Source organism: Gorilla gorilla, chromosome 8 (assembly GCF_029281585.2).
Source record: "Gorilla gorilla gorilla isolate KB3781 chromosome 8, NHGRI_mGorGor1-v2.1_pri, whole genome shotgun sequence".
Lineage (NCBI taxonomy): Eukaryota > Metazoa > Chordata > Mammalia > Primates > Hominidae > Gorilla > Gorilla gorilla.
In genome coordinates this window covers 22,623,815-22,651,008 of record NC_073232.2, presented here as the reverse complement: position 1 = coordinate 22,651,008, position 27,194 = coordinate 22,623,815, and the positions used below count along the sequence as shown (strand labels likewise).

Sequence of the window (27,194 nt, the reverse complement as noted above, 5' to 3'; positions counted from 1 at the left end):
TGTGTTAAGTGAATTATTTTCATTCTACAAACTCATGTCCTTCAGGTCTGGGACGTTTTCTTGCATTAATTCTTTATTTCCTATCTTCCCTTTTCTGTTGTAATGGCTATAAACGTTATAGATTGACTCTTATTTTCTTACCTTTCCTGCTTTTCATATTTCAACTTTATCTTCTAACCCACTAATGTAATTACTAAATTTTTGCTGATTTAAATTTTTGCTAATTTTTAAGAGTTCATTTTGATTCTCAAACTTTTTTATAGCCTAATGTTCTTATTTCATGGCTACAACATTACCTAAGAATTTTTTTGTTTGTTTTGTTTTCAGACCGGTCTGTCACCCAGGCTGGAGTGCAGTGGCACGATCCTAGCTCACTGCAGCCTCAAACTCCTGGGCTCAAGCAATCCTCCTACCTCAGCCTCCTGAATAGGCATGCACCACCACGTCCAGCTAAATTTTTTATTTTTTGTAGAGAAGGGATCTATTTTGCCCAGGCTGGTCTAGAACTCCTGGTCTCAAGCACCCCTCCCACCTCAGCCTCCTAAAGTGGTGGGATTACAGGCATGAGCCACCACGCTTGGCCTCTAAGGATATTAATTATCATTCTCATTGAAATTTTTTTCTGTTCTCTATAATTCTGTTTCTCTGAAGGTCTTTTTTTCTGTGTGTTTTGGTCTCTGTTTTCATGTTGGAGACTTTCTCCAAATGTCTGATGAATCTTAGGTGAACATTCATGCTGATGAGTAACACACTATAGAGCTGAATGGAAAAACTCCCTGAATAGGTGGGGCTTGCCCATAGGACAGCATTTTCAGATGACAGGGCAGCAAGCTGGTTTTTTCACTGAAGAAACACTTAAGTGTTAGTAACTCAGATGCTTTCTCTTGGGTCAGTTTCACAGAGCAGAATCCTCCAACTTACTAACTGAGGGGTGAAAGCCTGGCTGCCAGCATCAGTGGAATCCAGGAACTAAAGGTCTCATTTGTCAATATTGTATATTCCACTCAATTTTCCTGTTTTCAGTATGATATCTTACCCTTCCTGAGCAGTACATATCCATCCAAAAGCAACCTGATTTTCTGCTAGAGTGGAAGGAGGGCGGGGAGCCCCACTTGGGCAGGCAACCTCTGGACTACTTATCCTAATAATTTTCAACCACTCCTTCTTTTTAGCCTTCTCCCATGGCCTGGCCTTTGAGAAGTGCCTAATATCCCCCATGTCCCCAGGTTTTCTAGTTTCTACCGTGGGAACTGTTTGGTTCCGTAATGACTGCCTCCCATACAATATTTAGCTATATTCATTTTTCAAATATCAATGTGTTTAGAGGAAAGTGTTCTGCATTTAAAAGTCTAATTGGTGAGGCCAGGTGCGGTGGCTCACGCCTGTAATCCCAACACTCTGGGAGGCCAAGGCAGGTAGATCACTTGAGGTCAGGAGTTCGAGACCAGCCTGGCCAACATGGCATACCATGTCACCACAAAAATACAAAAAAATTAGCTAGGCATGGTGGCACACACCCAGCTACTCAGGAGGCTGAGGCATGACAAGTGTTTGAACCTGGGGGGTGGAAGTTGCAGTGAGCCAAGATCGTGCCACTGCATTCCAGCCTGGGAGATGGAATGAGACCCTGTCTGAAATAAATAAATAAATATCTAATTGGTGAACTGTATACATAAAAATGATTAAGATGGTAAATTTTATGTTATGTATGTCACAATTTTTAAGTCTAAATGGAAGTAATACAGAATGTTCCAGATATGATATACAAATATCAGATACAGATATAGTTTGGTGTATCATAGCATGATATAGGATATATCCTGGATAATGAAAGTTCTTTATATCCAGAGAAATCAATAAACCATTAAAACAACCAACCTGCATCCACTAAAAAGATTAGCAATTTTTTTATTATTGCAGAAAACAAAAACTAAACCAAACTAAACCAAACCAAACTACAATCACAATTCTTTGCCTTGATTTGCCTCTTTAATATATCATTAGAACTTGAGGAAGATATTTTGTTTATAAGTAATCTTTATATTTAAGTATAAAGACATGTTGTTAAATCAATTATTTCTGTACCTTTTGCTAGTCTACACTATGAAACAAAGCCTTAAAGAGGAAAGCACAAATCCATTTAGTGGTACATCCTAAGAACGTGAAGAATAAAAATCAAGATGAGTGACGTTTTCCACCCAGCTATTTAAAATTCTGTCATAAACTGCAAAAGTTCTAACATAATAATGCATTAATATGCAATACTTAAGTTAACAAATCCTAACTTCATACTATAGGAATGCTCATTTGACCTGAAATGTGATGTTCAAAAAATGTGTACTTAGTAAGTACATTTCTATCATTTCAACTAACATTTGTAGTCATGCATTAAAACGCCAATACTTCCAACACTGTCTATGCGAACTTTTTTTTTTCTTTTTTTGAGACGGAGTCTCGCGCTGTCACCCAGGCTGGAGTGCAGTGGCACAATCTCGGCTCACTGCAACCTCCGCCTCCAGGGTTCATGCCATTCTCCTGCCTCAGCCTCCCGAGTAGCTGGGACTACAGGCGCCCGCCACCACGCCTGGCTAATTTTTTGTATTTTTTTTAGTAGAGACGGGGTTTCACTGTGTTAGCCAGGATGGTCTCGATCTCCTGACCTCGTGATCTGCCCGCCTCGGCCTCCCAAGGTGCTGGGATTACAGGCATGAGCCACCATGCCCAGCCTGTGGGAACCCTTTTCACACAGATATATTGTTAAAACTGAATTCATCCAAACAACCCATTCTAGACTTTTAAATTACTGATCTGGGTTCAGCCACTTGGGATGACAGCAGATAAGGGCAACTGCAGGCTGGTTCTAATAAGAAGCCCACTGTAAGTATTAAACATACAAAAACTTCAGTATCTGGAGGACTTATCAAAAAACTAAAGAAAACAGATAGCTTCAGACTAACTCAAACTGCCTGCATAGTTTATGGTAAGAAACAGACTCTGCTGCTCTTTTTACTTCTCTGTATTTTTGTTTTCTACACGAGAACAAGTTTCCAGTGCAAGGGTTTATTTCACAGAAAGTTACACCAAATTACAAACAACAACTCAAAAATTAAGTAAAAACATACTCCAAATGACTAATTTGAGGGAAGATTTCATTTACGTGAGTACCAGGCTTTCACAATAGAGACTGGTCTGGCTTTTTTTCCAACTGTGTGGTTGAGAAATTTAAGATGTAATACCCTACAGTAAAATGCCTCTTTACCATCAACTAAGCTGCCAGCTAGAAAGCAGCATGGCCCAGTTTAGATCAGCATTCCCCCAAATCTGTTTCCAAAACACACTAGTGTTCTATGACATTAAAAGGTATTCCTATGTAAAACATAAATGCTAGCAGTATTTTTCTCTTAAAATGTACTCTTTTAATATGCCAGGAAGATTAAGGGGGTAGACAGCTGTCATCATGCAACAACTTGCCTTTAGGAAACAGCTTACCATAGCCCAGAATGCCAGGCTGTGGCATGAAGCCACTCAACCCACAAGTGTGTGACATACATTAGAGCACTGAGGCATGGGAGCATTTACCAACAGCTATGATACTGTGTGTGCAACATACAGATCAAGCTGTGATCACTTATTGCAGTCATGAATGTTTCTGTTATACCAGTTTTGGTAACACGTGAACACATTACAAACTCACAAATGTTCCATGGACAGATAAATTTGGCAAATGCTAGCATAGATGAAATATGCCAAAACCTGAAACATGGATTGAAATAATTGACATAAAATATTGGGATGATGTCTTTACTAGGAAACTTATAAACTTAAGCTTACTGAAAACAACTTGCCAGAGAATAATATTATAGGATATTTACCTTTTGTAATAGCAAAAGCTTAACGGAAATCATTAGAAGATTATTATTCCTTAATCTTCTAACCTCCAAAGGAATCTGTAACACAGTGCATAGATCAATTCATCTATACATATCGAGGAGGATGCCAGCAGTCGAACTGGATAATGTGATGGTAGTAGTTTCGAGGATGTTACAAAGGAGTGGGCTGGACTTAGGACCAACAAGACACAGTAGAGCAACCTAGCGCTGGCAATCCTGGGAAGCTGTGGCTAGCCCGAATTCTGAAGGCAAACGAGGAGAGTGGCCACTGGAACCTAGGGAGGGTAGCTGTATGGAGACAGCCACCCGAGAGAAGCGACAGCCTCGGGCAGAGGGATGCAGTCACCCTAGGGGCCCCTCCAGGGAGCAAGTTGGGAAAATCAATACCCTAAACTCATTCTTCTCCAACCTACAAAACGCCTTCCAGTCCCTCTCATCGCCTGCTCCAGTCAGAAGCCACAGGGCAAGGGTGCCTATCAGTGTTGCTGGTAAAGTCACGTTTGGAGGGAACACAGTGAGGAAGGATAAGAGTAGCTCTGGTATGGCAACAGCTCTTTGACATGCATTTCACCTCATCTTTTTCTCCTGTCTACCTCCCTTCCCTTATTTTTGACAAATAAAGAATGCCCAAGATGTGAACTTTTTCAAGAGCTATCTGGGAATGACTGAATTATAAAGTTTCTAAATAACCCAGAGCTTCCTATAATCTATGTAAAAGAAGCTTTACCCAAAGTCTGGCACAGTGGTTACATCTCTATTTGGAAGAATGAACAAAGACCTTAAAGCTACTACCACCAATTTCTACCTAACCCTGGACTTGAAGCAAGCCAGTAAGCTATAGAACTTTCCTTTGATCTGCCTGGAGAGAACCCTCCTTGTGGTATATTTAATTTTTGTGAGAAATAGAACACTTCCAATAACTTTCATTGTTTAAGTTCTACAGAGGTTTGCATAAAACCAAAACATGAAATCTATGTTCCAGTGAAACTGCCCCTTGAATTATTGTCTATCATATTTCATAAAACATATTTTTCACCAGTATTTCTAAATAAAAAAATAATTATCTCAGACATTACAAGTTTCCATTTACATGATGCTCAAGAACAGGCAAAACTAACCAATAATGGCACATGTTAGAATAATGGTTACTTCTGATAGGAGGAGGAGGATTCAGGCTGGGAACAGGCATGAAGGAACCTGCTGGAAGTGTTCTAACTCCAGATCTTGTTTTACAGCTTGATATACATGACACGTATCAAGAATCATTGGGCTATACCATTAAGGTAGCAGACTTCAAGCACTACAATGTTTGTTGAGGCATCGAGGCATTTTATACCGCAATTTAAAAAGAAATAATTATTAAATGATTTTCATAATTACCTCTGCGGCCAATATCTTAGGGTAAAAAAGGTTTTGGGTTCGTTCATACATTTACTACGGGGCAGCAAACTGTGGTTCTCAGCCCACTTGCCTCTTTTCTACATGGTTTTACTGGAACACAGCCACTGGCTGCTTTTGTGCCTTAGCTGCATGGGTGAGTAGTTAGAGATGGCAAGAAGTACAAAGCCCAAGATATTTACTATCTGATCCTTTAAGAAAAATTTTGCCAACCCTTGACTTAAACTTCACATAATAAATTGTTTTTTTTTTAAGGAGAATTCAAATTAATCTCATCCAGATACCAAAGTAACAAGACGAACGTTCTTTAGACAGCTTAGTAAATCACTCAGTAAATTGTAACCAAGAATTTTACAAAACTCTAACATAGGGTGGCCACATTCTTCTGCTTGAGTTACACTATGGGTTTAAGACACAGATCACAAACTGGCATTCTGTTTAGCCTTACACAATGTTAATTTTTTTATTTGATGCCAACATTTAAAAATAGGAGAATACTTTTTTTTCAAAAACCAAGATTTTCCTTCTCATTAAAAAAAAAAATGGAAGATCCAGCAACATTGGAACCATATTCCTACAAGGTAACGATGAGCTCAAGTGAATTCATCAACAGAGAGGCCAAGCATCACTGACACTCAGTAGCGCTTCTGCATTGCTCATTTCTCTTACAGCACAGGTGAGAGGAAAATGAAATGCAGCTTCTAGTTGCACCTACATAAGGAGTAGGAAAGTGGAAGACAGAGGCCAGAGGTTTAACCCTCAGCTCACTCGTTATCTTAGTGACTCTTGGGCGCATGAGTTGAAACTTGAGGTTTAAGCAATGGCCTCTAGGGAAAATGGCAGAAAAGAATGAGAGGAATCTGGCCAGAAGGGCCAAAAAGGGCAATGTTTTATGCCTCCAGACATCAAGAGGTGGGTGTCTTCCTCCATCTCCCACCTTGGGACAATTCTGCCTATTAAAAAGCTTCTTACTATTTTTTGCAACTTCTTGTGAGTCTATAATTATTTCAAAATAAAAACGTTTTCTGAAAAAGCTTTGTCTTACACTAACTAAAAATCTGTCCAATTGTATAAAACAAGTTTAATCCTCTTCCATCAGAAAGTTCTACCATTTTCTATAGCAGGAAGTCCCCAATCCCTGGGCCACAGGCCAGCACTAGTCCGTGGCCGGTCAGGAAATGGGCCACACAGCAGAGGTGAGCAGAGGGCAAGAGAATTAGCACCTAAGCTCTGCTCTCCTCTGTCCTGGCATTAGATTCTCACAGGAGCGCAAATCCTATTGTGAACAGCACATGTGAGGGATCGAGGTTGCATGCTCCTTACTAACACCTGATGATCTGAGGTGGAACAGTTTCATCCTGAAACCATCCCCCTGACCTCCCCGATCCATGGAAAAATTGTCTTCCATGAAACCAGTCCCTGGTGCCAAAGATGTCAGGGACCGCTGATCTAGAACTCTTGCCCAGATTCTCACCAAAAGTCTCCTTTCTCGAGGACTAGAAAAAGAGCAATTATTATAACCTCTCTTGCTCTATCATGAATTCATTCAATTAGCAAATATTTATTAAGCACCCACCATGAGTCAGATATTGTTCTAGATTCTAGGGGTACAATACTGAACTATGTTCTTGCCCTGGAGAACCTACACTAAGTTAGTAGGTGGCCATATCATACTACAAATTTTATTACACTAAATTTAGTCCACTAAATTCTTTCTTTTTTTTTTTTTTTTTTTTTGACAGGGTCTTGCTCTGTCTGAAGTGCAGTGATGCAATCACAAATCACTGCAACCTTGAACTCCCAGGCTGAAGAGATCCTTCTGCCTCAACCTCTCAAGTAGCTAGGACTACAGGCACACACAACCATGCCTGGCTAGTTTCTATTTTTTGTAGAAATGGGGTCTCGCTATGTTGCCCAGGCTAGTCTTAAACTCCCGGCCTCAGGCAATCTTCCCGCCACAGCCTCTCGAAGTGTTGGGGTTACAGGTGTGAGCCACCATGCTCAGCCTCTAATTCTTTTTTATATCCACTGCCCAAATTATAAGCTTAAGCAAAAGGGTATATGGATCCAATTTTCTTATGGTAATCCTTCCTTCCTAAATATTGTATTTTTAGACTCTGCCCTTCTCTCTCGTCTGTCAAGAACTTCTAGAATAGCAGTTTCTTTTCCACCTTAACATACACTCCATCCCTTCTAGTTTCTTGCTGTCTGCAAACCTGATAAACCCATCCTTTGGTATAGTCATCCAAGTCAGTCACTAAAAGGTTCGACAGGACAGCACTGAGGTCCCTAAGACCCCTGACATACATCTCTAGCATCTACCCTAAGAGACACGAGTCCATTATTTAATGCTCCATGGCTTCCCTCTGTCAATGAGCTACGAGTCCAGCCGATTTGCCCTATCCACAAGAATACCATTGGGTCTGCATCAAACACCTAGCTAAATTTCAAATACAGTATGCTCATCAATTTTCTCTAATCACCTAGTGGGCAAAAGAAGAATTTTTTTTAATGGGAAGAGAACAGTTAAAAAGGAAGAACAATGGAGTAAGGACAGGTCATTACATAGCTTCCAAAATAAACCAGAATTCTTGAATAAATGCTAGGTACACTTAAAAAAAAAATCACTCCTCGGGGAGGTGAAAATCACATCACTGTTTATAAGAAATGTCTTTCAGACGACTGATTTAATCATATGAACTTTTATACACTATACCTTTGGCCACAATATAGATGAACACAATTAGCAAATTTAATCTTTGGAACCTGTTTTCTATTGTTAAAGCTAAGCAACTTTTTTTTTTTTCAGCTAAAAGCTTCTGCCTTTAATACACTCACTGGTGGTTATTAAAAAATGGAAATGTGTTTGAATTTCCAGAAGTATATTTGAACTCTGTATACAGTTCACATGAGGGAGTCCGATTGAAATCATATTTTAAAAAGCTATTATATGTGACTAAGGCATAAAGCATGACACGAATTAACATTCAGCACTTGGAAGTGAAATAAAAACAAAAAGATAATTCATGAATATGGTAATGACTGTTCTCTGGCACAAAATCTGAAAGCACTTTATGCATTTTAAGTGAACTTCAAATTTTAAGTAAACTTCCGGAGCATCACTGTCAAGTTTTAGAACTATCATCCAGCAAGTCATTTTACAGACACAATCTGGGATTTATGACAATCTGGCAAACACTACATTATGGTTATTTTCTTCCCACTAGGGAGAAAAGTTTAGCCCAACAACAGTACCAACAAGTTTATGTGAAGCATGTGTAACTTGAAGAAAACAAACCATCAGCACTTTAGACCTATTCACATGACTAAAGAAGTGTTGTTACATGCTACGTACATTAAAGCCAAGTCTTCACTCTCCATACATTTTGAACCCAGTAGATGTTAGATTTACCTTGAAAGCAACAAAGCAGGATTTATTGTAAAATACTCTAAGTTTGTTGCTCTTCACTAAACTCCCACATTTCTCTGATGAGCTCAACTTTTACTTGCTAATACACGTCTTAAAAAAAAAAAGCAAACTGCAATCATTTTATTTCAGTGCTAAGGTAATTAAAGCACAATACTTCACCCTGTCTTCCAACATATATGAAAGTTGAAAGGTTTTTATTTTATTCAGTGAAGGTGGCTTCAGTGTCAGTGCTTATCCAGAGGGGACTTCCATCCTATCACGCTATGTTCTATTTGCTGTAATTCTCTGCCTGCTTTCCAGACTTAGAGTTTTGGGAATTAGAGAATATTCACTTCCAGGGCAATTCCCGGCTCTCCAAACTGCTTACCTGAATATATTTCCGCTGAGTTTCATCATTTAAAACATGTGCAACATGCTTGGAAAAAATCTTTTCTCTGCCAGTTCTGGCATGGATACCAACCATAGTGACACCGATGGGCCAAGGCGCATTTCCAATGGCCATCTGAAGATAAGCATCATTTGCCTGAAAGGAAAGTGTAAGAAGAAATCAGAAAGGCGAAAATGTTGTACTGGCTCAAATTCTTATTGAAAGTATTTCACAGCCCTTTATGATGTAATTTTCGTCCACCTTTTGGGCACATGGAAAATATTACCATGACTGTTATTCAAACAAAACAGATTAAAATACAGGGTAACAGACTGCCCTGCCCAGGACCACCAATGTCCATGGAAAAAACAGAAACCAAAGCTAGGTTGTGAGTGAAAAAAAAAAAAACATTCCTTTGCAGCCTTTGTATGCTGGAAATTAATATGTTGCAGATCTGGAATTACCAGGTAGGCACTTCAATGCACTGATGAAAATTCTAGTTTTGGTCTCCTTTAGACCCAGTCTTCTCCACAGGGGGTCATGTAGAAGACAGGGGCTAAGTAGTTTTTCATCGTCCAACCCTAAACAATATCCACTCCCTACACAGCATCGTGGCTCTCTGAAGGAAGTGGGGGCTCAGTATGTGCGGACGACCACACAGGGTCTTTAACAGATGTGTAAACAGAGAGGAAACACTGGCCCTCCAGTCGAATAGCTGAAGGATGAGATCGCTCCACTTTGCCCCCCACCCTACCTCCTACCTGCCAAGAACCTTTAAAGAACAGCCTCAAAAAATGAAGACAGAAACCAATGAAGACAAATGGCTTTTTTTCCTAACCAAGCCTGGCTAGCTGTGAGGAAGAACAAGAAAAACATAAAGCAAATAAATTCTAAAGGACCTCAACGGTTAAGAGAAGCTTATAAAGCCAGGCCTCAAGGAGATTTTAATTTAAAAAAATCAGACACCTATGAGACTGATAGGGAGAGTCAATTTTTTTTAAATCAGATACTACAGATAGGGTAGCTGGAAGATCATTTTCTACCCTAAAGATAAATTTGAACTTGCTCTGCTCAACGGATTTTATAAAGCTTAATTTAAAAAGGGCCTATGTACATTTTTATCACTAATTTTCATGTGTATAAACTTTAACATTGGATCTTAACTGATAAAAATTGCAATATTTAGTTTCCCCCAAATTCCAAAGAAACTGTCTAAACAGGTTATTAAAGCTTCTTGGTTCTTTCTGTAGTTTATACAAAATAAGCTTGCACTTGCACTTAGTTCTGATATGTGATCACGAGAAAAAGCAGTAAGAGGAAAGGCATCCATTCTAGCAGGGAGTGATGTGCATTCTTCCTGCAGTGATGGTGACCTTATCCATCCATGCCAATGCAACCATCCTTAGTAAGAATCATGCAACTGACAGAAACTAAGAAGCACATTTATAACTGTAAGGCAAAAAATATTTTCTTTGAGAAAACTGGCTGGCTCTTAAAAGGAGTAAAATCACTGCAGGAACCTCTTTAGCCTAAGGCTCTAATCAAGTAAATCATCCAGTCACTCAGGAATGCCAGCAGTCCCTTGTTACGTCAGTATACAGATACAGCACTGGATAAGCAATGTCATTCCGAGTTCCCTACCGCTCTGGCACTGGCACTGGGGTTGCTGCACTGAAATGCTCTACTCCTAGTGTCTTGGGAGGCATGGCCACAAGAAGCCTCCCTCAAACTCTGTCCTTTCTTCATTGCCACTACTGGTGCATTGGGCCCTTCCCTTCTTGTTCCCCTGTACCAACTGACAGTCCTCCTCTCACCCCTTTCTAAACTCTATCTCAGGGAGCCCTGGACACCAGCACCCTTTCCCTCACTGCCGCCTCCCAGAGCCCATTCAGGAGTACAGACACTGGGGCAAGGGAGGAGAGACTTCCCCTGCACGGGTCTGCAACACTGAAATGGGAGAGATGAGTCCTGGAAGCCTTGCTTGAACCATTTCCCCATAGAAACAATTACAAAGAGTGGTTAAATTCCACTGTACCATCAGTGCAACAGTTCAGCTATATTACAGATTAAAGGGGCTTTTATGACCATCCTGGGAAACTCATCTATACAACGTTGTTTCTATGGGAAAATTTGTTCCAAGACATAATCAGCCACTTACAAAACTTTGAAATTCATAAAATGAACACTGCCTATATGAAGTTCATGCTCCGAAGAACCTTTAGGCCTATTTTAAAAATGACCAAGAGCATACAGATGAGGTCTGTATTTTCTTAGTCAGGTTTGTTATTCAATGCCTAACAGTAAAGCTGGCAAATACAATAGAAAATAAAACGCTTTTTACTACTAACTCATCTCACATTTATTCTTAAATCTACTATGTAAAATCTTCCTATCCCAAATGAACATTATATTATGTACATAACCTAGATATACTCTTAACAATTTCAAAGAACAGCATGGGAATGTACCTTCACATATTCTCTCTGCAACATGAATTTAATAATATCCGTTATTGATTCTTTAATATCAGCAGGAAGATTCTGAAAAAAATAATAAGAAATTTTGGAAGCTACTATGTATAGATGTATAGGGAAAAAACAGACTGCATTTATTCTAAATTTATACTGTATTTTTAAAGTCAGTTAAAAAAAGTATTTTCCAAGAAACCTCACCCTTTTCCGTAGCTTTCTGAAAAGTGGTCTGAGGTAGGACTCGGTCTGTTTCTGGGTCGCACTGTTCAGTTTACCCTGCACACTGCGTTTCACATAATCTTCTCTGGCATTCAATTCTTTAGCCCAAACGCCAAGAAGAAACTGTTGAAAAGGATGGGTAAACTTAGACTACAATGCCACCCAGTGGTTCAGTACATCTAAATGCTCTCTAGCACACAAAAACAGAATACAATCATCCTTAAAGTAAATGTCTTGATTAAAACGCCACCAAATAATATAGAATAAGCTAGTTCTGCTTATTGGTCATGATAATGCTTTGAAGTAGTACCTTTGGCAAGTCACCAACTTCCCTAGTCTACATCTATTCCTAGCTCAAGATAATTTGCTCCCCTCAGAAAACAACTATCAGGTTTCATAGTTAACTATTTGACAGGAAATAAACTTGTATTTGTATTTGTATTATATACATAAAATTCAACAAGTTACGAGTTACAAGAAAACTGGACTTTCTACATATGCTGTAGAGACCATGATTAAGTTTAAAAACCACGAAAGCACCTGACTAAAGGAGAGGAAGGAGAAAGAGAAACAGAAATAAAGAAGCCAAGACCCAGCATTCCCACCCCACCCCCACTCCTAGAAAACTACCTCAGTGCCCCTTGGGTTTAACTGTATAAAGAGCACCCTTCCTGGAAGTAGGAAACAGAGAAGGCTGAGGAGGATGTTTTCCTCTAGGGCCATCATCTATGCATATCCTAAAAAAGAAGAGGCCATCACTCAAAGAGGAAATTCTAGTTCATACTAATTCCTAGGCCCTATCTACTTCCATGCTGTATCCTCAATATATTCAGAATCTTGATGAATAATATGTTGTATCTAAACTGTACACACAAGAAAAAGCATTCCTTGCATGTAAATCTCTTGGTCTGAACACAGTTTGTGAATAAACAATAAAATATCTGGGATTTGTTCATACTCTATCTAGACCACTAAAGAGAGAAATGTTGAGAAGACGGTTGGAATCAGCAAGTCAGCAAAAATAGGCAGCTATTTGTAGAACTGAAGAATTGAGCATTCTCTGAAAGGTTACAAAAAGAACTAAAAAATTAGCTGGGCATGGTGGTACATGCCCTACCACTCGGGAGGTTGATGAGCCCAGGATTTCAAGGTTACAGCGAGCTAGGATGACACCACTGCACTCCAGCCTAGGCAACAGAGAAAGACACTTTTGCTAAAAAAAAAAAAAAAAAAAAAAAAAAAAAGCTAGAACCCTCTTCTTCCTTGGGTTGTCTAGAAATTCAGCAGGACACTGTGGCTCACGCCTATAATCCCAGGATTTTGGGAGGCCGAGGCAGGCGGATAACTTGTGGTCAGGAGTTCAAGACCAGCCTGGCCAACAGGGTGAAACCCTGTCTCTACTAAAAAATAAATAAATAAATAAATAAAAAATACAAAAACTAGTCGGGTGTGGTGGCATGCTACTTGAGAGGCTGAGGCAGGAGAATCGCTTGAATCCAGGAAGCAGTGGTTGCAGCAAGCCGAGATGGTGCCACTGCATTCCAGCCTGGGCGACAGAGCAAGACTCTGCCTCAAGAAAAAAATAAGCAACTCTACCAACTTCTTATTAATTCTGCTGTTGTGATTCTTTTCTATGTGTTTACATTAATGAGCCAGCTTTAAAAAATATGTCACAAGAAAAGTAGACCAGGCGCAGTGGCTCATGCCTGTAATCCCAGCACTTTGGGAGGCTAAGGTGGGTGGATCACCTGAGGTCAGGAGTTCAAGACCAGCGTGGCCAACATGTTGAAACCCGATCTCTACTAAAAATACAAAAATTAGCCAAGCATGGTGGTGGGTGCCTGTAATCCCAGCTACTCAGGAGGCTGAGGCAGGAGAATCACTTGAACCCGGGAGGTGGAGGTTGCAGTGAGCTGAGATTACACCATTGCACCCCAGCTGGAGAGACAAGAGCAAGACTCTGTTTCCAAAAAAAAAAAAAAAGCCACAAGAAAAGTAAATATGCATTTTCTCTTACTAACTGCTACATCAAGTGCATAGCGATATCATAAACATCATGTATGTGCGAGAAATGTGTATTGAGGCTTTCCCGTTCCAGCCTTTAACACTTGGTAATCCAAAAATATAAGAATAGTTCATAAGGATCCAAGGCATCCTCATCCCCTCGCCTAAGACACGCACCTTCAGGAATTTGGTGATGATGTCCATGTCTTTATGATCATCGCCTTTCCCTAAGGACTCTCCAAGCGCCTGAAGAAAAAGAAACAATGCTTCTGTTCATTAATACAGAGCAACAACTAAACATATATATTACCAACACCAGTCTAAACATGGCTCTTGGTCACATATGCTGTTCAATTTTTACTTAAAAATCTGATGGAATTTCTAGATAAGAAACCAAAAACAAAAAACATGGATTTGCCACTTAAATTTGGAGAGCATGTTATCTTTTATGAAAAGTCAAGAGGGGGTAATGAATGTGAGATTTCTTTTTGGGGGAACCAAAATGTTCTAAAATTAGATTGTGATGATGGTTGCACCACCATGTGAATATACTAAAAACCACTGATTTGTATATGTTAAATCAGTCAACTGTATGGTATGTCAATATCTCAATAAAGCTGTTTTTTTAAAAATAAATAAATACACCAATAGGAAAAAAAAAAAAGCCCACAACTGGTTGCCCATACCAATTATTTTAGTAAAGTTTAGGGACCATAGACAGGTATTGGAGGAGGCAGGGGATTAAAATGACGTCTTCCTCAACTATGATCTTATTCAGAGGGACAGCTACACATGCAAGAGCCAGGAAATAAAGGAAACAGAAAAATAAGTTTATGTTTCCTTAAGCATTAAGAACTTTAAGCCATATTTATTTTACATGCTACTTACATGATACAAAATTGCTTTTTAATTAAGATTATACACTAACACTCCAAAAGCAGCACTATAGCAAAAATCAGACAGCAAGATATTGCCAAGTGTTGGCAGGGCTGGAAAGACAGGAGACCCTCACACTGCTGGGTGTAGACTAGGACAGCCATTCCAGAGAGTAACTTGGCAGTACTTAGACAAGTTAAATACACATATAAATCCCACAATCCCACTTTGTTAGGCCATCGTGCTTATGCACAAGACTGTTCATCAGGAAGCTGTTTGTGGTAGGAGAGAGCTGGGAACAATCTAGCTGTCCATCACTACTGGAGAACAAAAAGTCAAATGCAGTGAATGGCGTAACACATGGAATCCTATGTAGCAATTAAAAGCAAAGGATTCAGTGTACACAGAGCATCAAGGATAGCTCTTAAAAACATAGTGCTAACTGAAAAAAAGAAAAGTAAAACACGGAATAAAGAATTTCACAGCATAACATCATTTATGTAAATCAAAAATACATGCTCACAAAACACTGCAGGTCACAAGAGCACCAACAAACAGAAGGATGCATATCCAACATATTAGAATGGGTTCCTTTTGAAGGCAGGAAGTAGGGAAATGTGAGTGGAGGATGAGAAAAAGGGGAGTAAATAAATAAAAGCGAGGAGTAAATAAACAAAAGACCAAGGACAACAGTGTGCTCTGCCCTCAACAATCTGCCCGACTCAGTCATCTGCTCCAGAGGAAAGAAGGGTGCCAGGGATGTGCTGGGCTTGGTGTAGAGATTACCTCTAACTCTTCAATTGTGGTGTTTTCCTCATGAACTTTCAGATCATTCTGTGTGTCTTCCTCTCCAGGCTCCTGACCGCCGACGATTTCATTGAGGTACTGCTGATCAATCTTATCCAAGGCTGCTTTCAAATCATTCCTCAATCCCTAAGAAAAGCAAAAAAAGGAAGAACACCTGTTATGAAAGGAAGAACACCTGTTTTTTCACCTTTGATTTTTCATTAATAACTGCAATCCCAGCACTTTGGGAGGCCGAGGCGGGCGGATCACGAGGTCAGGAGATCGAGACCATCCTGGCTAACACAGTGAAACCCCGTCTCTACTAAAAAATACAAAAAATTAGCCGGGTGTGGTGGCGGGCGCCTGTAGTCCCAGCTACGCGGGAGGCTGAGGCAGGAGAATGGCGTGAACCCAGGAGGCGGAGCTTGCAGTGAGCCGAGATCGCGCCACTGCACTCCAGCCTGGGGGACAGAGCGAGACTCCGTCTCAAAAAAAAAAAAAAAAAAAAAAAAAGAAAAAAAAATAACTGCAAATATTTTTTCCCCCACAAGAAGAGTTCAGCAAAAGTAGGGACTCAAATGACATCAATTTATCACACAACTATCACTACTGTCCATTTAAAGTTAATTCTTACGGACATATTTAAATTAAAACAATGCACAAACAATGGCCAGTCTGCTGGTCAGAAAAATAAAATACACGTGAGTGATGAATCCAAGTAAGAATCTTCATCAATGCTGTAATTTTCTAATGAGGCTTAGTGACAGTGGCAGGTCTCCATTAGAGTCCCCAACCCGTTTGCCCAGCTCATTTACAATGTCTAACCTCAACTGCTGTGAACTCCCAAAACATTCAGAAACATCAGTGTAATAAAACTGGTGCCTCATCTATATCCCAGGTTCTCAACTATGTTTCTAGCAAACCAGCAAATTCGCATTTTATGCACGTATGGTTCAAGACCCTTTAATGAAAATGGAAGCCTCATCTTCCTAAAAATGAATGAGAATCAGCTGCAAGGTTTAAGAGCCAAGGAAACATGGCTGTGAGGCGGCTATAGGGTAATGGTTGAGAGTAAAGGCTATCTGGGTTCAAATCCTTGCCACATACTATTAAATAGCTCTTTGAAAGCTTGCTTAACCCCTGTATGCCTCAGTAGACTCACCTACAGAATAGGAGTAATGGCACCATCTACTACGTAGGGCTGTAATGAGGATGCTATTTTTTATTTCAGTGAACAGTTACTATGTGATGCAGCTGTTCCAGAACCTAGCAAAGATCAAGTCACATAAGTAAGCTAAGAAATGGACGATAAGCTTTGAACAGTTACTGGAGCACGGTGCACATTCAACCAATGTTAACTCCTAACGTTCACACACAAAAAGCATCTGATCATTGTCTCCTGTCCCTTCATAAACACAGAAGAGAAACATTCAACTCAAAACACTTATAATTTCTCAAACACTGACTGATCACCTGCTGTGTAAAAAGTATGACGCCAGGCGTTCCCAGAGGTCACCTCATTGAATTCTCAGTGCATCCCAGTGAGCCAAATATCACTGCCTCTGTTTTACCAATGAGGATTCTAAGGTTCAAATAGAGTAAAAGACTTGCCAACGGCCAAATAATTGATTATTATAATCCAGGAATGGAATCCAGACCTTGTGCTCCTGTGCTTTGTCCTCAAAACCTCTAGATGCACGGCGCGGGACTTGGCATACAAAGGTAAAACAGCCTTTGCCCACCAGGAAGAGATAAATATGCACATAACTCTAATAATAGCGAAAAACAGTAAGTACACTAACAAAGGTTTACTCATAGGCACATGGAGAAGGAAGCAATTAATTCTGACTGGGATCAAAAATAGATTCCGAGAAAAGATGTGGTCACTGAATTGCATGTGAAAGTATAAAAACAAGATTTCAACCAGAACACACAAGACAGAAACACAGCAAGCAAAGGAAAAATGATCATTACAGACACAGAGGACTGAAAGCTACTGCTAGTGTTGTGGGGCTGGAATGGCAATGCTGGGAAGTAAAGCAGGAAAGTGGTTTGGCAACAAAGAAAGCAGTCAGACAGCCCAGGCTAGCAGACAGAGCAGGTCGGGGAGTGGGCCTGGCCAGCCCCAGCTGTTCCTGCCATTCCAAGTGAGACGCGTCTTCTAAGACCAGTCCAGAGGCAGCCTCACATGATTTCAGCCGCAGCCTTCATCTGACTGCAATCACAAGAAAGACCGCAAGCAACATACTGCTCAATCCAGCCCAATCAAACCACAGAACTGGTAATTATTAAGACAATAACAAATTATCTTAAGCTATCAAGTTTCAGGGTGGCTTGTTAATCACCAAAAACAGATTTGGTAATAATAAATCCTTTATAATAAATAAACAAACACTAGTAAGTTTTGGAGTAGTCTGTTACATAGTCATAGATAACCACACCTGTCTCTCAATAATTGAGAAAGCAAGTAGATTAAAAGTTAGCAAGGCCAAAGAAGATCTGAACAACACTATCATCACTGACATTTGTAGAACTGTACCATGAAAGCAAAACAATACTCTTTTCAAGAGCCCATGGAATAAACCATATGCTACGCCATAAAACAAGACCAGAGCCTTAAATGTAAAGCAAAAACTATAATATTAAGCTTCTAGAAGAAAATTAAGAATATCTATTTGAAATCTTGGGATAGGCAAAGATTTCTTAAGCAGGACACAAAAAGCAATGACCATAAAAGGAAAAAACAATAAATTGGACTTCATTAAAATATAAAACTTCTGGCCCGGGCACTTCGGGAGGCCAAGGCGGGAGGATCCCTTGAGTAGAGGAGTTCAAGATCAGCCTGGGCAACATGAGGAGGCCTCCTCTCTACAAAAATTAAAAAATCAGCCAGGCATGGTGGCACACACCTGTGGTCTCAGCTACTTGGAAGGCTGAGGTGGGAGATCGCTTAAGCCCAGGAGCTAGAGGTTGCAGTTAGCCATGATCATGCTGAACTCCAGCCTGGGTGAGAGTGAGACCCTGTCTCAAAAAGCATGTGTGTACACACACACAAACTTCTGTTCAGCAAAAGATTCAATTAAGAGAACAGGTAAGCCCTAAACTACAAGAAAATAGTCACAAAAAATATTCGTATATCTGACAAAGAACTTCTATCCGGAATATACAAAGAATTCCTATAATCCATTTACAAAAAGACAAGTTTATTTTTAAAATGAACAAAAAGCGCCTGTAATCCCAGCTACTTGAGAAGCTGAGGTGGGAGGACTGCTTAAGCCCAGGAGGTTGCAGCTGCCATGAGCCATGATTATGCCACTGCATTCCAGCGTAGGTGACAGAGTGAGACTCTGACTCAAAAATAAATAAATAAGGAAAGAAAGACTTTAACAGACACTACACTAATGAACACCAGTTTATGAAAAGATGCTCCTCATCTTTAGTCATCAGGTAATGTGATTAAAGCCGCAAAGAGCTACTACCAGACACAAAAGAGAATGGTTAAAATTAAAAAGACTAACAATACCACATGCTGGGGTTTGGAAATGACTGGCATTTCTTATGAAGTTAAGCACACATCTACTCTTATTATCCAGCAATTCTACTTCTAGGTATCTCCCCAAGAGACATATTTATTTACCCAAGAAAAATAACATAGTTCCAAAAAAAGATCTGCGTAAGAATGGTCATAGCAGTTTTATCCCTCTTTTTTTTTTTTTTTTTTTTTTTTTCTGAGATGGAGTCTCGCTCTGTCGCCAGGCTGGAGTGCAGTGGCACGATCTCAGCTCACTGCAACCTCCACCTCCCGGATTCAAGTGATTCTCTTGCCTCAGCCTCCCGAGTAGCTGGGAATACAGGCACACGCCACTACACCCAGCTAATTTTTGTATTTTTTGTAGAGACGAGGTTTCACCATGTTGGCCAGGATGGTCTCAATCTCTTCACCTTGTGATCCACCCGCCTCAGCCTCCCAAAGTGCTGGGATTACAGGCTTGTGCCACCACGCCCAGCCAGCAGTTTTATTCCTAATAGCCCAAAGCTGGAAACAAATTTTGATATATTCATACAACTGAGTATCACTGGAAAATGAAAAGGAAACCAGTGGCATCTGCAATAACATGGATGAACCTAAAAACTGATATGCTGAGCGAAAGAAGCCAGACACACAATCTATGAGTCTATCTGTATGAAATACAAGAACAAGCAAAATTAATCCATGATGACAAAATTCAAATGGTGGCTGCCCAGGAAGGGATGAGGAGAAATATGAGGATAGGCTGAGAAGGGGTACTGGGGAAATTTCCTTTTTCTCTTTTTTTTCAACTTTTAAGTTCAGGGATACAGGTGCAGGATGACAGGTTTGTTACATAGGGAAACGTGTGTCATGGTGGTTTACTTCACAGATCATCCCATCACCCAGGTACTGAGCCCAGCATCCATTCGCTATTCTTCCTGATGCTCTCGGGGAAATTTCTTTGGTGACGATAATGTTCTATTTCTTTATAAGGGCAGTGGTTATATGCTTGTATGTATTTGTCAAAATGCATTAAATGTTATACTTAAGATATGCGCTTTTCAAAAAATTAATGAAAACTTCCATTCAGCAGCAATAATCTGCTCACTACTTTTCCACTGTTGCCTACAATAATGCAATTAGTCAAACTCTATTCTAGTGAATGCAGTACAGTGGTATTTTTCTAGCTTTGTTCTGTCCTCTTACCTTGTTAACTTCTGGTGTGAGGATCTCTATTTTCCTTAAACGTTGAAAAGCATCATAATCAGTCTCTCCAAATAGTCTGATTGGTTCTCCTCTTTCTCTCAATCTTCTGATGACCTACAAAGTGAAACAGATACCCAGTAAATTTTTTTTTTTTTTTTTTTTTTTTGAGACAGTCTCACTCTGTTGCCCAGGCTGGAGTGCAGTGGTGCGATCTCGGCTCACTGCAAGCTCCGCCTCCCAGGTTCAAGCGATTCTCCTGCCTCAGCCTCCCAAGTAGCTGGGACTACAGGCGCCCGCCACCACACCCAGCTAACCTTTGTATTTTTAGTAGAGATGGGGTTTCACCATGTTGGCCAGGATGGTCTCAGTCTCCTGCCCTTGTGATCCCCCTGCCTCGGGCTCCCAAAGTGCTGGGATTACAGGCGTGAGCTAATGTGCCCAGCTATTAAACTTTTGAGAGAGGAAAAAACTAAACATCTCAAAAACAATTTGTATATTGTACCTTAAAAGCCAAGCCTGGGTTTAATAAAAGCTAATTATCCAAATACATGCCTCTGTGTAAAGTATAAAATCCTTCAAATATTTTAGATCATTTCAATTAAGCCAAACAAAGATGTTTCCAAATCAAAGAGAAAATCAAGTACTTTAGAAATTTATTTTGACTCAAAAGTCACTGTTATTAATTTTATTACTGAACAGCTCCTAGAAAGTGGTCTGACCTATGACTCTACAATTCAAGTCTAAAGAAAGACCCTAATATAAACCACCTCTTTTACTGTGAGATTTTTAAAAAATTCTTTTTTGTAAGAAAAGGGGCCCTCATTTTACATAATTATAACTGTTCTTAGTCTTCTTTTAAAAACAATGGAAAGACAATAGTAATCCCTTATGTCAGCATATTTTTGGTGATCAAACACTTGTTTTGAAATGTAGATGAAAAAAGTAATCTGTTTATTCTTTTAATTTTCCATGAACAGATATACTGTGTTACCATCACACCTTAAGTAACCATAAAGTTTAGGTCGTTTAGCTCACTGCTTCGATAGGACCAATCTGTGTGGCAGGACCCACAGGAAAAACACTAAGATGGGAGGGAATGACAGCATTTATAGAGAGAAGGAAAATCAAACCTGAAGCCAGCTGATAATTACCATAATGGACAGTCTGCATTGTAATACCACCATGAAACCAAAAACTTCTCCCTCAGAAAACAGGGAGTTATAATCTGCATATGCAGAGCTTTTAAGATGCTGAAAATCTATTTCCAAACTTGGGTGATGGTTACATGAATATTTATTTTATAATTATTCATATATGTGTAACATATATTGCCCTAACATGTTTCATACACTTTATATACATGCTATGTATGTCATTTTAAAAAGGAAGAAAGAAACAGAAAACGTAATAAATACTAGTCCAAATTTTTTAAATAAAGCAATAATGAGAAACACCAAGAGCTTTACCTGGGAGCATAAATAGCATCACACCTAAAATCCATTGAGAGGGCTCCCACTGGATTAACAGAAGTTTGAGATTAAAATAGAAATTTAAGAGGTCATCTAGTGCTACCTCCAATCAATGCAGAAATGACCTCACAAACACCCTTGTCAGATCCCTGGCTGACAAACGGCAGGAATCACATTTCTGCATGAAACATCCCATCCCATTGTTTAGACAGAGATGTTTTGCTTCTCAAAACTGAAATCTACTTCCCTCAAACTTCTACCCATTTATCCCAGTTCCACTTTATGAAACTACCGAGAATATTCCGATTTTCCAAAATCAGAGCTTTCATTGGATTTTTAAAGATATCTCTAGTAATTCTTCTCTCCAGCCTCACTAGTCTAAATTCCTTCACCTCATCTTCATATGATGGTTTCTAGAGTCAGTCACCATTCCCCTAAAAATTTCCTTTTATGCAATGTCCGTCATAAACATGTGGTAATGTAGAACTAAATAATAATACTGCAAACATGTCAACTTGCGAGAAGTACAGAATACATAAGCCTTTGATCTAGACGCTATATTTCTATGACTTACATTCAGTCCTATCCACAACTACAGAGGTCGAACAGGAAGAGACTACTGAGGACTCAAAGATGAAAGATGACCCTAAGTCAGTCAGTCAAAGACAAAAACAACCTCGACAGAAAAAAGAAAGGGAATGTGAGCTAGTTATTACTGTAAAACACTGCTTAAGATTGGGTGCTATAACCTAGGCCAAGTTGTGAGGAGTGCATAATATTTTTCTGGTTATCAGTCTAAATAGCTAACTCTCATCTACCTGGAATTATATAACAGTGGTTCTGTCTAAAGGCAAGGTAATAAACTACCTGACTTCGAAATTTCTTTTAGTGCAAGAATTCTATTATTCTAATTTTTTAAATAAAGAAGCTGAAATATACCACCACCACCACCACCACCTCCCCCAAAAAATGACACAGAGACTAAAGGGACATCAGTGAAAGAACTTAAGCCTCTGAGTCCTCTTTTACTATTTCAATAGAAGCTCCCTGAGCAAAGGCAGGAACTTCTTCCCCATATCATGTCTACTACTTAACTGATGTACCACTATTAATCAGTAACAATGGTTTACTAATGATGGATCTCACAAAAAGAACAACTTCTTAAAACTACCTCGTCTTTTAACTCAAGCTTTTCAATGTTTAAAGATAAAGTAAATTCTAGGCCAGGCGTGGTGGCCCTCGCTGGTAATCCCAGCACTTTGGGAGGTCGAGGCGAGCAGATCACCTGAATCAGGAATTCAAGACCAGCCAGGCCAACATGGCAAAACCTCGTTTCTAATAAAAATACAAAAATTAGCAAGGCCTGGTGGTGCATACCTGCAGTCCCAGCTACTTGGGAGGCTTAGGCTTCAGAAACTCTTGAACCCGGGAGGCGGAGGTTGCAGTGAGCCTACATCATGCCACTGCACTCCAGCCTGGGAGACACAGTGAGACTTTGTCTCAAAAAATCGAAAAGTAACAGAATTCTAAAATATGTAAGTGACGTGAAATTTCAAGTATTTTGACTATGAAGTTAATATATACTCATTTGAGATACAAAATTAAAATATAAAGAAAATTATATTTTCTATATAAAAGAATGAGTTCATAAAGGTAGTGGAAAAAAATTAATATATGTTTGTTTAACTCTTAGGAACAGAGGAAACCTTTCTAAGCATGATGCTCAAGACAAAAAAAAACATAATGAAAAAGACTGATGTCATCGTATAAAAATGTAAAACTTCTGCATGGCAAAAAATAAATGATACACTGACAAATATATATATACACTATGTACATCTGATACATACACACTTATGAACACAGGTTAACACCCTTAACATATAAATATGTTGATCTGCAAATCAATAAAGACAAATTTCACAATATAAAAACGGCAATTCCACAAAACAAGAGACATTAACGACCACTGAACACGTGAAAACATGTTCAATTCTAATAATCACTAATAGAAAGTTTCACATTAACACAAGATACCTATTTCACCCATCAGTTTGGCAAAAATTTAAAACAATAATCTGCCTTCAGATTGGCAAAGGCTGAAACATTTTAAAATAAAGAGTTGACAGAAATGCTAGGAAGTCTTACATACTTACAGTTGGAATGTAAATTGGCACAGCTTCTTTGCAGGACAATTCCACATAATCAAAAATTACAGACACACTCTCTGACCAGAAATTATTTTCCTAGGAAATTATCCTATTGATAAACTCATACAAATATCAAGACATACGTATAAGGAAGTTCACCTTAGCACTGTATGTAAGGGCAAACAACTGGAAGTAATCTATCCATCAGTAAAGAGCTAATTTTAATAAATTACAGAACTACTACTAAAAACAATACCTAAATTTGTTGAGTAGCTCACTATTAAGGACTGTTCTCTTCATATATTACCTTATTTTATCATGAAAGTGTCCTGACGTAGACCCAATTGTTACCCTCATTCAGACATAAGGAAATTGAGAAACAGACCAGATAACCTGCCCAAAGCACATGTTTACTGTGAAAAATGTTCATACACACACACCCCCCAACATAAAATGGCCTTCAAAATGTACTTTTAAGTGAAAAGACTAAGGCACAAATGCATGTCATCTCATTTGTGTGAAAGGGAAAAAAGGTATACACATACACACTGATGTTTGTACAAGTGAAGGGTAGGAGGACTGATGGGGGCACAGGGGGAGTGGGAGGAAACAGAAGATAAGAAAAAGGGAAGACATTTTTGTTTTACAGCCTTTTGTATTGATTTGATTTCTTTATATTACTTGATTATCTTTAAATTTTATGTTTTTTTTAAGTAAAATAATAGTTGGTACTGATCAAGGTATAGACAAACACTATAAACACAACAGCTAGGAGTATAAAGTGGCACAACATGGCTAATACCTCCAGAGCTATCTGGTAATATATATCAAGTCTTAAAAATATACGTAGTCTTTGCCCTAAAAATCATGCTTCTAGAAATGTTTCCAAAGGAAATAATCACACATTATTATGTATGCAATGATGTCTACATAAGGATGTTCATCTTAGTATTATTTATAATAAGCAATCTAAATGATCATCAATAAATGATTTTTTAAATATTACGGTGCGGCCAGGCGCGGTGGCTCACACCTGTAATCCCAGCACTTTGGAAGGCCGAGACAGGTGGATCACTTGAGGTCAGGAGTTTGAGACCAGCCTGGCCAACATGATGAAACCCCATCTCTACTAAAAATACAAAAAAAAATTAGCTGGGTGTGGTGGCACACGCCTGTAATCCCAGCCACTCAGGAGGCTGAGGCAGGAGAATCGCTTGAACCCAGGAGGCAGAGATTGCAGTGAACCGAGACTGCACCACTGTATTCCAGCCTGGGCGACACAGTGAGACTCTGTCTCAAAATAAATAAATAAATAAACAAACATTATGGAGCAAACAAGCAATGGGAAATTATACACTCATTCAAAATTATGTAGATCTCCATATTTTAATCTAGAAAGACGTATTATTAAATAAGGGAAAGGGAAGTATGTTACAAAATAATAATTAAAATAATTTAAGTACAAATATTTAGCATAAGAGCATTTAATTATACTTATTTTTGAATATTCATGTTTATTTTTTAAAGTTTAGAAGGATAAGCTCTAAAAAAAGTTAAGATAATAATATCAAGAAAAGAAGCAGTGAGTAATTTAGAACTTCATGAAGAAAACTAGCTGCACAGCATTTTTAGATAAGTCATTTTACTCAGGAAATAATGACGTTTAACTTATTGGAAAAGCTGGAGATAAATGTAAACACCGTGGAGATCTTATTCTCATGAAACCATCACAAATAAACTTACCTCTTGCCTAGAAAGCGTCATAGGTAATTTTTCCTCTGCCAGTTCAAGTTCTAACACTGGATTCGATGAAGTTAATGGTTTCTGGTCCTCCTCTTTTGGCTGTATCTATATTAATAGCCAAAAGAAATGAAATTCAGCTTTAAAAATATAGTTGATATTTATCATTCCATTACCTTAGCTATGGAAATTAAACATGTTTTCAACACTGAAGATTTTCTAATATTCCTCTGAGCAAAGAGTTCATAATAAGTGTACATGCTTATAAAAGAGAGTCAAACGTATTCACGCCAGGGGCATCACAAGTCCAGAGCATGCACAGAGGAATCAGCATTCTTGCTATAAAAGAGTGACACGACTACCACGATTTCCAAAATCCAAATTTAACAGGGCTGAAATTTGCACTCTCTTTCTCCCCAGATTCTAAAGACTGTACTTTTTCCTTAAAAACCAGCAACTTGCTCTTCCTCTTTAAATTGTCTTGCAGGGTTATTTGATTCTTGCTCAGCTTCAAAATGAAGATAAAAGAAAAGAATTTCTTTCCAACAGCAACCTGAGAAACTTCAAGCTCTAGCTTTTCCTATCCTGCTTTTCAAAACGTATTATTCCAAATGTACAAAAATCATGTTGGACATACAGAAAAATTCCTAATGCTACAAAGAGTTGGTCCAAACTGAGCTACCAACCTTGCAGAAACACAAGGAAAAAAGCACCTGTCTACTAATGCCACCCAGGGAAACAGTGGGCATTCTTGTTCATATGAACCTGTAGGAAAAACAATCTCTTCACATATTTTCTCAAATCTGTTGCTCAAGTCTCAGTTTAAGAAAATTGAATTCAGCAATTTACAAGCCCCTTTGTGGAGTCTATAAAAAAGATACTGAAACGTGGTTTCCCATCTGACCATAAGATAAATCCAAAATGCTGAAAGTAGGAGTAAGATCAAAAGAACATAAAAGAAGATCAACATTAAGGAAGAAACTCACATTAAGAAAGGCTATATGGTAAAAATTACATAATTCATGATTCTATAGCTTACAGTTCAAGTTTATATTTACCGTAACTAATTGATACTGAGGTAAAATTAAGGTAACAAACTAAGCCTTTCTATTTTCAAAGGTCAAATCAGCACCAAGCCTTAAAAAATGCTACCTCATTTCTACAAAAGAATAAAAGGAATGAATACCATGTCATTACCACCAAGACGGAAATCTTTAAAAATCTTTAGAAAGAAACACCTGTGCTTTACTTTTTAAGCATGGAAACATATTTCTCCAAAAATCTCAGGATTAAAAACACATTTAATTATATAATGGCAGTTAATAGCTCTGCGGAAAAAATCTAAGTCATTTCATGAGCTGGACTCGAAGTTATAAACAATTATCTTTACAGTAATTACTTTCCTTCAGGGCTTTCCTCTATAAAAACAAAAAAACACACTAAACAAAAGCAAAAACTGCCACTATATTAAGTTACTTTCCTACCTTATCAAATAGTTGAAAAGGTTCAAATTTAAGAATCTGGGAATGCCACAAGCCAGCAGAGTAAACCTATGTAAGTGATTCTTATTCCAGACCAAATGTGTGTTAGACAACACTGGGCAAGGCAAAAATGAGAGTTCCTTTCTGAATATCTATCTTCTCAATGGTTATTAACATAAAACTTATTTTCATTTCT

The 27,194-nt window shown here is 38.8% G+C and overlaps 1 protein-coding gene across 5 annotated transcripts in view; it reads right to left on the bottom strand.

Annotated features, from left to right (window-relative positions):
- Positions 1 to 27,194, bottom strand: part of PRPF18 (pre-mRNA processing factor 18) — a 54,767-nt gene that overhangs the window by 5,223 nt on the left and 22,350 nt on the right. For 3 of the 5 annotated variants that reach the window (XM_055352385.1, XM_031015012.2, XM_031015010.3), the window contains 7 exons: positions 25,521 to 25,625; positions 20,159 to 20,272; positions 15,442 to 15,588; positions 13,957 to 14,025; positions 11,758 to 11,898; positions 11,554 to 11,625; positions 9,086 to 9,241 (listed from right to left, as the gene is read on the bottom strand). In XM_055352385.1, coding sequence (XP_055208360.1) covers positions 9,086 to 9,241; positions 11,554 to 11,625; positions 11,758 to 11,898; positions 13,957 to 14,025; positions 15,442 to 15,588; positions 20,159 to 20,272; positions 25,521 to 25,541 — 720 coding nt within the window. In that variant the 5' untranslated portion in view covers positions 25,542 to 25,625. The remainder of the gene's footprint in view (positions 1 to 9,085; positions 9,242 to 11,553; positions 11,626 to 11,757; positions 11,899 to 13,956; positions 14,026 to 15,441; positions 15,589 to 20,158; positions 20,273 to 25,520; positions 25,626 to 27,194) is intronic. The other 2 variants (XM_055352384.2, XM_031015013.3) reach the window with 1 other exon arrangement.